The 14,510-nt window shown below is 51.3% G+C and overlaps 1 protein-coding gene across 1 annotated transcript in view; it reads left to right on the forward strand.

Moving 5' to 3' along the window:
• SORCS1 (sortilin related VPS10 domain containing receptor 1) overlaps nt 1-14,510 on the forward strand; it is an 807,859-nt gene that overhangs the window by 746,721 nt on the left and 46,628 nt on the right. The window contains 2 exon segments of the mRNA XM_075348232.1: nt 1,191-1,303; nt 7,462-7,593. Coding sequence (XP_075204347.1) covers nt 1,191-1,303; nt 7,462-7,593 — 245 coding nt within the window.

Here is a 14,510-nt window from a genome sequence, read left to right on the forward strand (position 1 = left end):
TCTGAACTAAAAATGATATCAGGTGGACAATCAGTTATATATATATATATATATATATATATATATATATATATATATATATATATATATATATATATTTTTTTTTTTTTTTTTTTCCAGTCACACTGTTGTTTAATAGACTATTATGAAATGTAACAAGTTTTTGAAAGGTTAATAATTACCGGCATCAATCCTAAAATTACCTACAACCTTATATTAACATTACCGGCATCCGACACCTGCTGCCAAAACAGCAGCAGCAGCAGCAGGAGCAGCGCTCATCTGTGCACCTAAACCCGACATTACCCTAATAACAATAATTGTAGTAAATCTCTGCACATTTACACAAGATGATCATTTTACAAACCAACTTTCCATTAAATGTGACTGCACCTACATTTTACCTTGTTTGCCGACTAATTGGATAATTATCTCCCCGGAGTGATGACTCCGCCGAGCAGCGGAGCGAGCGGGGCGCGGAGACTTCCTGCTCAATGTCAGAGCCACACATTTACAGGCAGAAAACAATTCTCTTATTCTACATCTGTGTTCACACACGAGCGAGAAGCTGCGAGAGAGCGGCGAAACCTCCTCCATAGAGAGAGGAGAGAGCAGAGAGATCGCAGCTGAGAGGGGAAGTGTCTGCTGTGTCTGCTTCTGTTCTTTTCTTTCTTTCTCTTTCTTTCATTCTTTTTCTTCATCTCTCTCTTTTCTTTTTCTTTCTGTCTTCCTCTCTCTTCTCGTCTTTCTTTCTCTTTCTTGCTCTTTTTCTCTTTCTTTGTTTCTCCTGTTTTCTTTTCTCTCTCATTCTTTTTTCTTTATCTTTATTTCTTTTTTCTCTTTTTCTCTTTTCTCTTTCATTTCTTTCTCAAACTTTTTTCTTTCTTTCTCTCTTTATTTATCTTTCTTTCTCTCTCTCTTATCCTTTCACTTTTTCTTTTTCTCTTTCTTTTATCTGTTTATCCTCTCTTTTTCTTTCTTTCGCTTTCTTTCTCTTTCTTTCTGTTTTCTATCTCATCTTTCTTTCTTACTTTCTTTTTTTCCTCACCTTTCTTTCTTTCTCTGAGATGATGTCTCCGCTGTATTTGTTGTCTCATCATTTTCCCAGCACACACAGTAACTACAGTCTGAATATTACTGTCTTTTGCTCTTTCCGCCATTGTTAACCCTTTATCCTTCCCTGATTACAGAGCAGTTTCAGTCGCTGCGATTGTCGTTTTCACCAAACCTTGATGATTATAACCCGGACATTCCTGAGTGGAGGCGAGACATCAGCCGTGTGATGAAGCGAGCGCTCATGTATGTAAGTGACGCCATCATTATTCCCTGTATATACAGTATGTGCTCCAGCGGCGCACACATCAGGCCCCCATATGGCGGTGCTGACACCAGGCCTCCAGATGGTGGTGCTGACACCAGGCCCCCATATGGCGGTGCTGACACCAGGCCTCCAGATGGCGATGCAGACACCAGGCCCCCAGATGGCGGTGCTGACACCAGGCCCCCATATGGCGGTGCTGACACCAGGCCCCCAGATGGCGATGCAGACACCAGGCCCCCAGATGGCGGTGCTGACACCAGGCCTCCAGATGGCGGTGCTGACACCAGGCCTCCAGATGGCGGTGCTGACACCAGGCCTCCAGATGGCGGTGCTGACACCAGGCCTCCAGATGGCGGTGCTGACACCAGGCCTCCAGATGGCGGTGCTGACACCAGGTCCCCAGATGGCGGTGCAGACACCAGGCCTCCAGATGGCGGTGGAGACACCAGGTCCCCAGATGGCGGTGCGGACACCAGGCCCCCAGATGGCGGCACAGACACCAGGTCTCCAGATGGCGGTGCTGACACCAGGTCCCCAGATGGTGGTGCTGACACCAGGCCTCTAGATGGCGGTGCTGACACCAGGTCCCCAGATGGCGGCGGAGACACCAGGCCTCCAGATGGCGGTGCTGACACCAGGCCCCCAGATGGCGGTGCAGACACCAGGCCTCCAGATGGCGGCGCAGACACCAGGCCTCCAGATGGTGGTGGAGACACCAGGCCTCCAGATGGTAGTGGAGACACCAGGCCCCCAGATGGTGGCACAGACATTAGGCCTCCAGATGGCGGTACGGACACCTAGCTCCCAGATGGCGGTGCGGACACCTGGCCCCCAGATGGCGGTGCAGACACCAGGCCTCCAGATGGCGGTGGAGACACCAGGCCTCCAGATGGTGGTGGAGACACCAGGCCTCCAGATGGTGGTGGAGACACCAGGCCTCCAGATGGTGGTGGAGACACCAGGCCTCCAGATGGCGGTGCAGACACCAGGCCCCCAGATGGCGGTGCAGACACCAGGCCTCCAGATGGCGGCGCAGACACCAGGCCTCCAGTTGGTGGTGGAGACACCAGGCCTCCAGATGGTGGTGGAGACACCAGGCCCCCAGATGGTGGCACAGACATTAGGCCTCCAGATGGCGGTGCGGACACCTAGCCCCCAGATGGCGGTGCGGACACCTGGCCCCCAGATGGCGGTGCAGACACCAGGCCTCCAGATGGTGGTGGAGACACCAGGCCTCCAGATGGTGGTGGAGACACCAGGCCTCCAGATGGCGGTGGAGACACCAGGCCTCCAGATGGCGGTGGAGACACCAGGCCTCCAGATGGCAGTGGAGACACCAGGCCCCCAGATGGTGGTGGAGACACCAGGCCTCCAGATGGTGGTGGAGACACCAGGCCCCCAGATGGTGGTGGAGACACCAGGCCTCCAGATGGCGGTGGAGACACCAGGCCTCCAGATGGTGGTGGAGACACCAGGCCTCCAGATGGTGGTGGAGACACCAGGCCTCCAGATGGTGGTGGAGACACCAGGCCTCCAGATGGTGGTGGAGACACCAGGCCTCCAGATGGCGGTGGAGACACCAGGCCTCCAGATGGCGGTGGAGACACCAGGCCCCCAGATGGCGGTGGAGACACCAGGCCTCCAGATGGCGGTGGAGACACCAGGCCTCCAGATGGCGGTGGAGACACCAGGCCCCCAGATGGTGGTGGAGACACCAGGCCTCCAGATGGTGGTGGAGACACCAGGCCCCCAGATGGTGACGCAGAAGCATTGAATATAAACCAGCTAGTAATGCGGATTGTTTCCACACAGAGGCGCGTGTCTGGGCCTTTATCTGCATCCAGTGATTCGGAGTCGGACGAGCGGCTCCAGCTTAGAACTGGAATAAAATGGGAAATACCACTGACCAAAAGAAAAGGAAATTCATTAACTAGGAAATTAAGTAAAAAATATGTTTGTGGGATCGAACTCAGAGTTATTTTGGACTTTCTGAGGCTGAGTTCACACATTTCCATGCACAATGCGATTAATGATACGTGAAATCCGATATTGCTGTAAACAATAAAAACGTAAAGGACGTACGGTATTAACTGTGAATCAAAGAGGGAATAAGCCTCAGACCACGTGAAGGCGACCTAAATACAGATGGTCTCTAAACACTAAATGTCTGACCGCTCCATGTGCGCTTTTTGCAGCAGCCAAGAGTCTTTAATTTCTTGTTTGAGGCGTTTTCCGCCATTCTTTCTTGGAGACGTCTTCCAGTTCTGTGAGATTCCTGGCTTGTCGTGTATGCACTGCTCCTCCTTGGAGATGTCTTCCAGTTCTGTGAGATTCCTGGCTCGTCTTGCATGCACTGCTCTTCCTTGGAGATGTCTTCCAGTTCTGTGATATTCCTGGCTTGTCTTGTATGCACTGCTCCTCCTTGGAGATGTCTTCCAGTTCTGTGAGATTCCTGGCTCGTCTTGCATGCACTGCTCTTCCTTGGAAACGTCTTCCAGTTCTGGGAGAGTCCTGGCTCGTCTTGCATGCACTGCTCTTCCTTGGAAACATCTTCCAGTTCTGGGAGATTCCTGGCTCATCTTGCATGCACTGCTCTTCCTTGGAGATGTCTTCCAGTTCTGTGAGATTCCTGGCCTGTCTTCCAGTTATGTGAGATTCCTGGCTCATCTTGCATGCACTGCTCTCCTTGGAGACGTCTTCCAGTTCTGTGAGATTCCTGGCCTGTCTTGCATGCACTGCTCTTCTTTGGAGACGTCTTCCAGTTCTGTGAGAGTCCTGGTTCATCTTGCATGCACTGTTCTTCTTGGAAAAGTCTTCCAGTTCTGTGAGATTCCTGGCTTGTCTTGCATGCACTGCTCTTCCTTGGAGACGTCTTCCAGTTCTGTGAGATTCCTGGCTCATCTTTCATGCACTGCTCTTCCTTGGAGATGTCTTCCAGTTCTGTGAGATTCCTGGCTCATCTTGCATGCTCTGCTCTTCCTTGGAGACATTTTCCAGTTCTGTGAGATTCCTGGTTCGTCTTGCATGCTCTGCTCTTCCTCGGAGAAATGTTCCAGTTCTGTGAAATTCCTGGCTCGTCTTGCATGCTCTGCTCTTCCTTGGAGACGACTTCCAGTTCCATGAGATTCCTGGCTCGTCTTGCAAGCACTGCTCTTCCTTGGAGAAATTTTCCAGTTCCGTGAGATTCCTGGCTCGTCTTGCATGCTCTGCTCTTCCTCGGAGAAATGTTCCAGTTCTGTGAAATTCCTGGCTTGTCTTGCATGCTCTGCTCTTCCTCGGAGAAATGTTCCAGTTCTGTGAGATTCCTGGCTCATCTTTCATGCACTGCTCTTCCTTGGAGATGTCTTCCAGTTCTGTGAGATTCCTGGCTCGTCTTGCAAGCACTGCTCTTCCTTGGAGACATTTTCCAGTTCCGTGAGATTCCTGGCACGTCTTGCATGCACTGCTCTTTTGAGGTCTAGCCACAGAGTTCCAATGATGTTCAGATCAGGGGACTGTGAGGCCTTTGTAAAACCTTCAGCTTGCGCCTTTTGAGGTCATCTATTGTGCATTTTGACATATGTTTAGGATCATTATCCATTTGTAGAAGCCATCCTCTTTTCTCCTACTTTATTCTCTTTTCTCCTCTTTTACCCTTCAGCTTTTTACAGATGGTGTTGTGTTTGCATCAAGAATTTGTTGAAATTTCATTGAATCCATTCTTCCCTTTACCCAGGAAATGTTCCCAGTGCAATTGGCTGTAAAACAACCCCAGAGCATGATTGATCCACCCCCTTGCTTAACGGTTGGCGAGATATTCTTTTCCTCTGTGCCCTTTTTCCTCCACACATACCTTTGATCATTCTGGCCAAAGAGTTCTATATGAACCTTATCCATTCACAGGACTTGTTTCCATGCCTCAGGCTTGTTTAGATTTTATTTTACAGACTTCTGACCCTGGATTTCCTGGTGAGGACGCAGGAGAGGCTTTCTTCTGATGACTCTTCCATATTTGTGCAGGTGTCTCTGAACAATAGAACAATTTACCACAATTCCGGAGTCTGCTAAATCTTCCTGAAGGTCTTTTGCAGTCATGCAGGGTTCTCGTTTGCCTCTTTAGCAATCCTATCAGCAGCTCTCACAGAAATGTTGCTTGGTCTTCCAGACCTTATCTTCACCTCCACTGTTCCTTACAACTTCCATTTCTCAATTACATTTTGAAAGGAAAGGGCAAGTTGAATATGCTTTGCTATCTTCTTATGGCCTTCTCCTACTTTGTGGACCTCCACCATTTTCAGAGTGCTAGGCAGCTGCTTGGAGGCTGGATTTTATAAAGCTGTGAAATCTCCATCACCTCGCCTTTCCTAATCATGATAGTGAACAAACCATAACCCTATCAGGCTAATTAAGGCCTGAAACATTGGTCAAAGTTATCTGAGTGCACAAATCTTTAAGGGCGCCTAAACTTTTACATCAGCCCATTTTCCTTTTTGTAATTTTTACAATGTAAAATATTTTTTTACCTACAATACAAAGGAAATGTGCCATCTGTAACTTTCTGCCTTTTAGAAATAATTTCATCTTCAACTTGCTTAACTGTTCGCCATAACAGTAATGTTCACCAGGGGTGCCCAAACTTTTACATCTCACTGTAGATATATCGATATTTAGTACATTGCGTCCCCTGTGATTCCTTCTCAGTATAACTTTAGCTGTTTGATTGACATTAAGCCTCCGGTCACGGGGGACGCTCTCTTCCCCGGTGTCAGCTCCTTGCAGATGAGGGCTATGGACCATGTCCATCACCGCTGCCCCCTTCCTCCACCGTCCATCTGTCGGCCCCTGATTTGCTGTTTATAATGTTTTTCTGGGTTTTTTTTGGTTTTGTTTTCTACATTATTAAACACTCCTGGGAATCAGTTGTGGACGATGTCGCTTTCTCGGTGCTGATTTTTTTCTTTAATTTTATTGCAATTACTAAAGAGCCATGGAGTCCAGAGCCAGAGAGCCGGCAGCCGCAGAGCCGGCTGTGCAGCGATGCCCGGAGGCGGCCCGGATGCTTGGCGTAGACTGCATCGGCAATAAATAAGCTCCGCAGCGCCCCCTGGCTGCTGCCCCAGGGAGGCTCCTCCGGGGATCAGCCTCACCGCACGGCATCGCAGGGCGCTGCTGCCAGATGCCTCTGGACCTGAACTCTGCTGCTAATTATAACCGTGAAGGTTCAATCCTGAGGCCAGTAAATGGCGCACAGTCCGGAGATGGATTATTCTCAGCTGATTTTTCACCTTCTCCTGTAGAACGTTCTTTAGTGTTCTCTGTTATCAGCCATGTCAGACTGAGCAGTGGCTGACTTATAGTTTTTTTTCAAAGAGATAATTGACAGAAAAAGCCTGGCCTCCAAAATCACTGAGACCCATCAGAAAAAAATGACCCCATCCCTTTGGCACCCTCCATATTTTAGAATGAATTATTAATTTAGTTATAGTGTTAAATCATTATATTTTTTTCCACTTTTTTCCTGTTTAGTACCATTTTTTTCGAATACGAGGCTCCAAATCCCCTGCATAGAAATGAATAATGATTGATAAAATCTTGGCTACTTTTAGCCGCCAATAGGGGGAGCTCAAGAGCTTGGGATATACGTCTCCCATCCATCAGAGCTCCCCCTAGTGGTGGCTGAAGGCAGTCAGAATTCTGTCATGTAACTGTATGGCTATGAGAAGGAAAGCAGAGGTTTTGGAGCTTCGTATCAGAAAAACAAAGCTGCCATTGCTGGAAAGATAGATTTTTGGGTCTTGGAGTATAAAAAAAGCTTTATTAGATTTTTTAACAAGATATTCTAAGCTAAATGCCGGCATGGTTCGGATCTAATAAGTGGAGCCATAGAGGCAAAAAGACCGCGTTTTCCAAGTGCAATCTATTGAGGGTCACAGCGGTAAGACCCCACCGATTATGCATTGATGACCTTGGTGGGGAACCCATTGTATGATGCATGATCCAATATAACTGGACCCCAAACCAAAATTTGAGATTGACAAATATCATATGCAACATATAGCAAGCACCGAGCTCCAGGTGTAGGGGACATGGACGCCACAGGTCGTGTTATTTCTCTGTGTCTGGATGATATGAGGTTAAACCTGTTGTATGTGTCCACACAGGCCACCGGCGTGAGCAGCAGACAGATCCTGGTGGCCGTCCTCCCAGGACTCCCCACGTCCGCAGAACTCTTCATTCTCCCCTATCAGGACGGCTCCGAGGAGAATAAGAAGAAAACAGAAGATCTGTCCCAGGTAATAGACATGTCCTGGAGAATTAGGCTGAGACGCGTTAGATTCCCCCGGAGAATAGACTGCAGAGCCGTGCAGCAGAGCCGTGCGGCAGAGCCGTGCAGCAGAGCCGTGCGGCAGAGCCGTGCGGCAGAGCCGTGCAGCAGAGCCGTGCGGCAGAGCCGTGCAGCAGAGCCATGCAGCAGAGCCGTGCGGCAGAGCCGTGCAGCAGAGCCGTGCAGCAGAGCCGTGCGGCAGAGCCGTGCAGCAGAGCCGTGCGGCAGAGCCGTGCGGCAGAGCCGTGCAGCAGAGCCGTGCGGCAGAGCCGTGCGGCAGAGCCATGCAGCAGAGCCGTGCGGCAGAGCCGTGCGGCAGAGCCGTGCGGCAGAGCCGTGCAGCAGAGCTGAATGTGTTGCAGAAATGTTTCTTGTAATCGTTGCAATAAGATAATCAGACGTTTTACATCCTACGGAGAAGTAATGGTGGACAACGCCGTGTCGTAGTGATGGGGAGTCTGGGCGTTGGTGAAAGGTCTTAAGTTTATTGCCCTGGACAAGGGAAAGTGATTGTTTTGTCACCCCCTTTTCTAATACTCTACCTGCATTGTTAACATAGATGATCTGTAATTTGCTCTTTATGATAAACGACCACCGTCCCCGACAATATTGGTATCGGGCACAATTTTTGAGTAGCGCAATCTGACTAGGTGACGTATGTGTGGAGCCCCTCAGGCTTCAGTCGCCACAGGGTACTGCACCTTGGCTGAGGTGCGGTATCCATCCCGGGTACGGAGGAGGTCATTGCCGGTAACCACCACAATCCATACAACACATAGTCAGTTGCCCTCTCTCTGGGACTGGGTTAGGGTAGGGTGCTAGGGGTGGCCATCATGAGGTATGGGACCTCTGCCCACTAGTTCAGCAACCCAAGGGCAACATGAAGGGGGAGCAAGGTGACACAACACACGAACAGACAAGAAGAGGAAAAAGAAGGGGAAACGAGCATGAACGGACGTGGACTGGAAGAGCTCGCAGAAAAGCCAGGGACCCATGGTCTGGAGCAGAGCGCTCGACCTGGGTTCTCAGACAGAAAGGGAAATCCCGGGCTCACGAGGCGTGAGACAGGCACCCGTGACCCATTCCACTGACCAGGCGCTGGGGTGGAGGGACTACCACAAGGAGGACACACAGAAAGAAGCACCGGCCTTGACCTCCGAACTATCCGGGATCGGCTGGAGCCCATGACAGCGGAGCTCCGCACTCCAGAGGCGGTGATACTTCAGTGAGTAAAGAACTTTGACTGCAACCCCTGTGTCGTCCAATCCTTCCTGTGCTCTGTCCTAGAACACTACTACTCCCAACATCCCTGGGGCCTGAGCTCTGCCTGTGGAGAGCTGCACCAACTGAGCTGTGCTACCATCTGCCCCAGAGGATACCTCCCGCAGCGGCGGCTCCTACGTTACATACCACGGGTGGCATCATGAATAACTACCATCCCCATCATCCAATTCCCCATCTTTATTGACACCGCCGGGGTCATGGAATCGGGCCTGGCTGCTGTGACATCCCATCCCCCTACACCGGCCTGGTGACGAGTAACTCCCCTCCCCCAGGCCCCGCGGGCGCGTCATATGCATCATCTGTACCTGCAGAGAAGAGGCAAAGCAGTTAATGTTTCAGTAACCCCACTGTAGCGCCCCACGGGGCCTAAGGGGTTACTCGTCACCGCGCGAGTGGTTTTGGGGGGTTGCTGTGATTGTCCTGATCCAGCTCCGTGGCCCCGTCGGCTACATGTAAAGGACAAACGAGCGGGTGCAAGATGTAAAGGGGGGATGGAAGGAGGGTGGGAAGCGTGTCACCGGTTGCAGCGGTGACTGGGGTCTCGACCTCCTCCGCAGCTGACCCTTCCTGCGGAGCGTTGTTGGATGGGAATGGGGGATGCTTTGCAGCGCCACCCGTGGTGAGCGGCCAGGAATCAGCCACTGCTGTGAGATGTTGCTCTTCTCTGCTGGGACTGATGTTAACACAGCCCAGATAATTCAGCTCCCCACAGGTGGAGTGAGCCCCAGGGAGGATGAGGACGATGGGGACGGCTGATGGCGCCGAATTGCGGGGCAGTGGCGCTGGCAATGACAAGGGCAACACCGGGGCTGTGGTTCAATGTTCTTCTTACTCACAGTTCTTAAAGCTCCCCGGAGGTGCCGCTTTCCGCCGCCATGGATAGACTCCAGCCGGTCCCTGGTGAATCAGAGGCAATCAAGGGTGTCTGTGGAAATGTATGAGACCTTCCTCCTTGCGATTAGTTGTGGATCACCGTGGCTTGAAGCTATTTTGGGACCCCGCTGTCCGTGTTACGTGTCCTGTCCCGTGTGCAGGTGACGCGGGTCCTCGCCGTGGGGTCTGGCTGTAAACCCAACCCCGGATCCTATAGGTCAATGTGCTCCAGGAAAGTTGCTGGTGGGCGATGGGACATGAAATCCCCAACCCCTGGAGATTTGCTAGAGTCCATTAAGGTTTCCCCAACCAATGGCTCTGCACCCCGACTGCGCTGGCACTGTGGGAATGGTTGTGCTCGACCTCAGCTACCATTTCTCCTCTGTCTCACCATCTCCACCGCCCGCCTCTCACCCTGTTCCAGTCTAATTCCTGCAGACTCCATATGGTGTTGTGGCCCCTGATTCTGGGACAATGTCCACCAGTCTCCCGTCCCCAGCACCAGCCTTCCTTTCCTTCCCCTCTTAAGGCTGTCTTCTCTCTCCTGCTCCCAGACTGAACTGAAGTGAAAAAAAATGTGTCTCTCTTACTCACTCAGTGCCCCCACCCTTGGGATGACTTTTAGTGACTGTTGCCCCAGTAACCTGGATTTCCCCAAAGTGCTTGGCTTCCTGTGTAAAGGCCGCTTTACACGCTGCGACATCGCTCAAGCGAACTCGTTGTCACGGAATTTGTGACGCACACCCGGTCGCTGTAGCGATGTTGTTGCGTGTGACACCTTTGAGCGATTTTGCATCGTTGCAAAAACGTGCAAAATCGCTCATCGGTGACATGGGGGTCCATTCTCGAATATCGTTACTGCAGCAGTGACGATGTTTTTTGTCGTTCCTGCGGCAGCACACATCGGTACGTGTGACACCGCAGGAACGAGGAACCTCTCCTTACCTGCCTCCTGCCAGCAATGCGGAAGGACGGAGGTGGGCGGGATGTTCGTCCCGCTCAGCTCCGCCCCTCCGCTTCTATTGGGCGGCGGATCAGTGACGCAGCTGTGACGTCACTGTGACGCTGAACGAACCGCCCCCTTAGAAAGGAGGCGGTTCGCCGGTCACAGCGACGTCGCAGGGCAGGTAAGTAGTGTGACAGGTCTGGGCGATGTTGAGCGCCACGGGCAGCGTTTTGCCCATGTTGCACAACCGATGGGGGCGGGTACGCTCGCTAGCGATATCGGTCACAATATCGCAGCGTGTAAAGTGGTCTTAAGTGGTGACTCATAGCTAGAGGTTTTGTAAGTAAGAAAACAACACTAGTGATTAACTCCTTTCATCACCCGAGTCCAAGCATCGCACCTTAAATAAAATGCAATACCCTGTGGCGACTGAAGCCTCAGGGGCGCCACACCACCATATCCACAGGCAGGGACAGAACTGTTATCTGAGCTGAGGTTGGAGCCTTGGGGGGACAATAAGTGTCTTTGGCATATTTAGGAAGACTAGTGATGAGCGGGCACTACCATGCTTGGGTGCTCGATACTCGTAACTAGTGGTGAGCGGGCACTACCATGCTCGGGTGCTCGATACTTGTAACTAGTGATGAGCGGGCACTACCATGTTCGGGTGCTCAGTACTCATAACTAGTGATGAGTGAGCACTACCATGCTCGGGTGATCGGTACTTGTAACTAGTGATGAGCGGGCACTACCATGCTCAGGTGCTCAGTACTGGTAACTAGTGATGAGCGGGCACTACCATGCTCGGGTGCTCGATACTTGTAACTAGTGATGAGCGGGCACTACCATGTTCGGGTGCTCTGTACTCATAACTAGTGATGAGCGGGCACTACCATGCTCGAGTGATCGGTACTTGTAACTAGTGATGAGCGGGCACTACCATGCTCGGGTGCTCAGTACTGGTAACTAGTGATGAGCGGGCACTACCATGCTCGGGTGATCGGTACTTGTAACTAGTGATGAGCGGGCACTACCATGCTCAGGTGCTCAGTACTGGTAACTAGTGATGAGCGGGCACTACCATGCTCGGGTGCTCGATACTTGTAACTAGTGATGAGCGGGCACTACCATGTTCGGGTGCTCTGTACTCATAACTAGTGATGAGCGGGCACTACCATGCTCGGGTGATCGGTACTTGTAACTAGTGATGAGCGGGCACTACCATGCTCGGGTGCTCAGTACTGGTAACTAGTGATGAGCGGGCACTACCATGCTCGGGTGATCGGTACTTGTAACTAGTGATGAGCGGGCACTACCATGCTCAGGTGCTCAGTACTGGTAACTAGTGATGAGCGGGCACTACCATGCTCAGGTGCTCAGTACTGGTAACTAGTGATGAGCGGGCACTACCATGCTCAGGTGCTCAGTACTGGTAACTAGTGATGAGCGGGCACTACCATGCTCGGGTGCTCGATACTTGTAACTAGTGATGAGCGGGCACTACCATGTTCGGGTGCTCTGTACTCATAACTAGTGATGAGCGGGCACTACCATGCTCGGGTGATCGGTACTTGTAACTAGTGATGAGCGGGCACTACCATGCTCGGGTGCTCGGAATTAGTGATGAGTGAGTTACGAGTACTGAGCACCCGAGCATGGTAGTGTCCGCTCATCACTAGTTACGAGTACTGAGCACCCGAGCATGGTAGTGCCCACTCATCACTAGTTACCAGTACTGAGCACCCGAGCATGGTAGTGGCCGCTCATCACTAGTTACCAGTACTGAGCACCCGAGCATGGTAGTGCCCGCTCATCACTAGTTACGAGTACTGAGCACCCGAGCATGGTAGTGCCCGCTCATCACTAGTTACCAGTACTGAGCACCCGAGCATGGTAGTGCCCGCTCATCACTAGTTACCAGTACTGAGCACCCGAGCATGGTAGTGTCCGCTCATCACTAGTTACCAGTACTGAGCACCCGAGCATGGTAGTGCCCATTCATCACTAGTTACCAGTACAGAGCACTCGAGCATGGTAGTGCCCGCTCATCACTAGTTACCAGTACTGAGCACTCGAGCATGGTAGTGTCTGCTCATCACTAGTTACCAGTACTGAGCACCTGAGCATGGTAGTGCCCGCTCATCACTAGTTACCAGTACTGAGCACCTGAGCATGGTAGTGCCCGCTCATCACTAGTTACCAGTACAGACCACCCGAGCATGGTAGTGCCCGCTCATCACTAGTTACCAGTACAGACCACCCGAGCATGGTAGTGCCCGCTCATCACTAGTTACCAGTACTGAGCACCCGAGCATGGTAGTGCCCGCTCATCACTAGTTACCAGTACTGAGCACCCGAGCATTGTAGTGTTCACTCATCACTAGTTACCAGTACTAAGCACCCGAGCATGGTAGTGCCCGCTCATCACTAGTTACCAGTACTGAGCACCCGAGCATGGTAGTGCCCGCTCATCACTAGTTACCAGTACTGAGCACCTGAGCATGGTAGTGCCCACTCATCACTAGTTACCAGTACTGAGCACCCGAGCATGGTAGTGTCCGCTCATCACTAGTTTTGAGTACCGATCACTCGAGCATGGTAGTGCCCGCTCATCACTAGTTACCAGTACTGAGCACCCGAGCATTGTAGTGTTCACTCATCACTAGTTACCAGTACTAAGCACCCGAGCATGGTAGTGCCCGCTCATCACTAGTTACCAGTACTGAGCACCTGAGCATGGTAGTGCCCGCTCATCACTAGTTACCAGTACTGAGCACCCGAGCATGGTAGTGCCCGCTCATCACTAGTTACCAGTACTGAGCACCCGAGCATGGTAGTGTCCGCTCATCACTAGTTTTGAGTACCGATCACTCGAGCATGGTAGTGCCCGCTCGTCACTAGTTTTGAGTCCCGATCACTCGAGTATGGTAGTGCCCGCTCGTCACTAGTTTTGAGTCCCGATCACTCGAGCATGGTAGTGCCCGCTCGTCACTAGTTTTGAGTACCGATCACTCGAGCATGGTAGTGCCCGCTCGTCACTAGTTTTGAGTACCGATCACTCGAGCATGGTAGTGCCCGCTCGTCACTAGTTTTGAGTACCGATCACTCGAGCATGGTAGTGATAGAGTAAACAACTCCGAACAGAAAATCACAAAAATATATAGATAACGCTGTTCATCTTGTGCCACTCATCTCAGGGTTTGTTGCCCTCTTTAGTAATTGCTTCCTTTGAGACCTCATTTGATGTCCTCTTTTGATGTTTAGGACCCGTACAATACAGATTAGACGTCTCACCTTCAGTCCTATGAGAATAAACAGACCGCTGACATGTCAGTATACTGCCCCACATTGAGCGATGCCATCTGATACCTTCGGCGTCACCTTCCAGAAGGTGGCGTTGTTAAAGCTTCATGAGCTGGCGTCCTTCATGCGGAGCTGGGACTGGTTGGGTTGGTCACATTTGTTCCTGACGTTCTTGTTCTTTGTGGAACAGAAGGTCTTATGATCCCTAAGTTGCTGACTTGCTGCTGTCATCCTCCTCATCTGCACCGTCCTCCCGAACTATGATCTCGGCCTCGACTGTATTTTAAATCAGGTCTTGAGAAATAATTGATAAGAACTTTCACTGGAAGATCAAAACATACGCTTGCATTTTCGTGATGAGGAGGACTGAGGTGCCATGTTCTCTGATGGATGTGACGAGGGAACGGCGCTCACGCCACAGATAGGAAATATTCTGGCCATGATGCACAACAGAGCGGCAGGATTCCTGGAAATAGAGC

Source organism: Anomaloglossus baeobatrachus, chromosome 5 (assembly GCF_048569485.1).
Source record: "Anomaloglossus baeobatrachus isolate aAnoBae1 chromosome 5, aAnoBae1.hap1, whole genome shotgun sequence".
NCBI lineage: Eukaryota > Metazoa > Chordata > Amphibia > Anura > Aromobatidae > Anomaloglossus > Anomaloglossus baeobatrachus.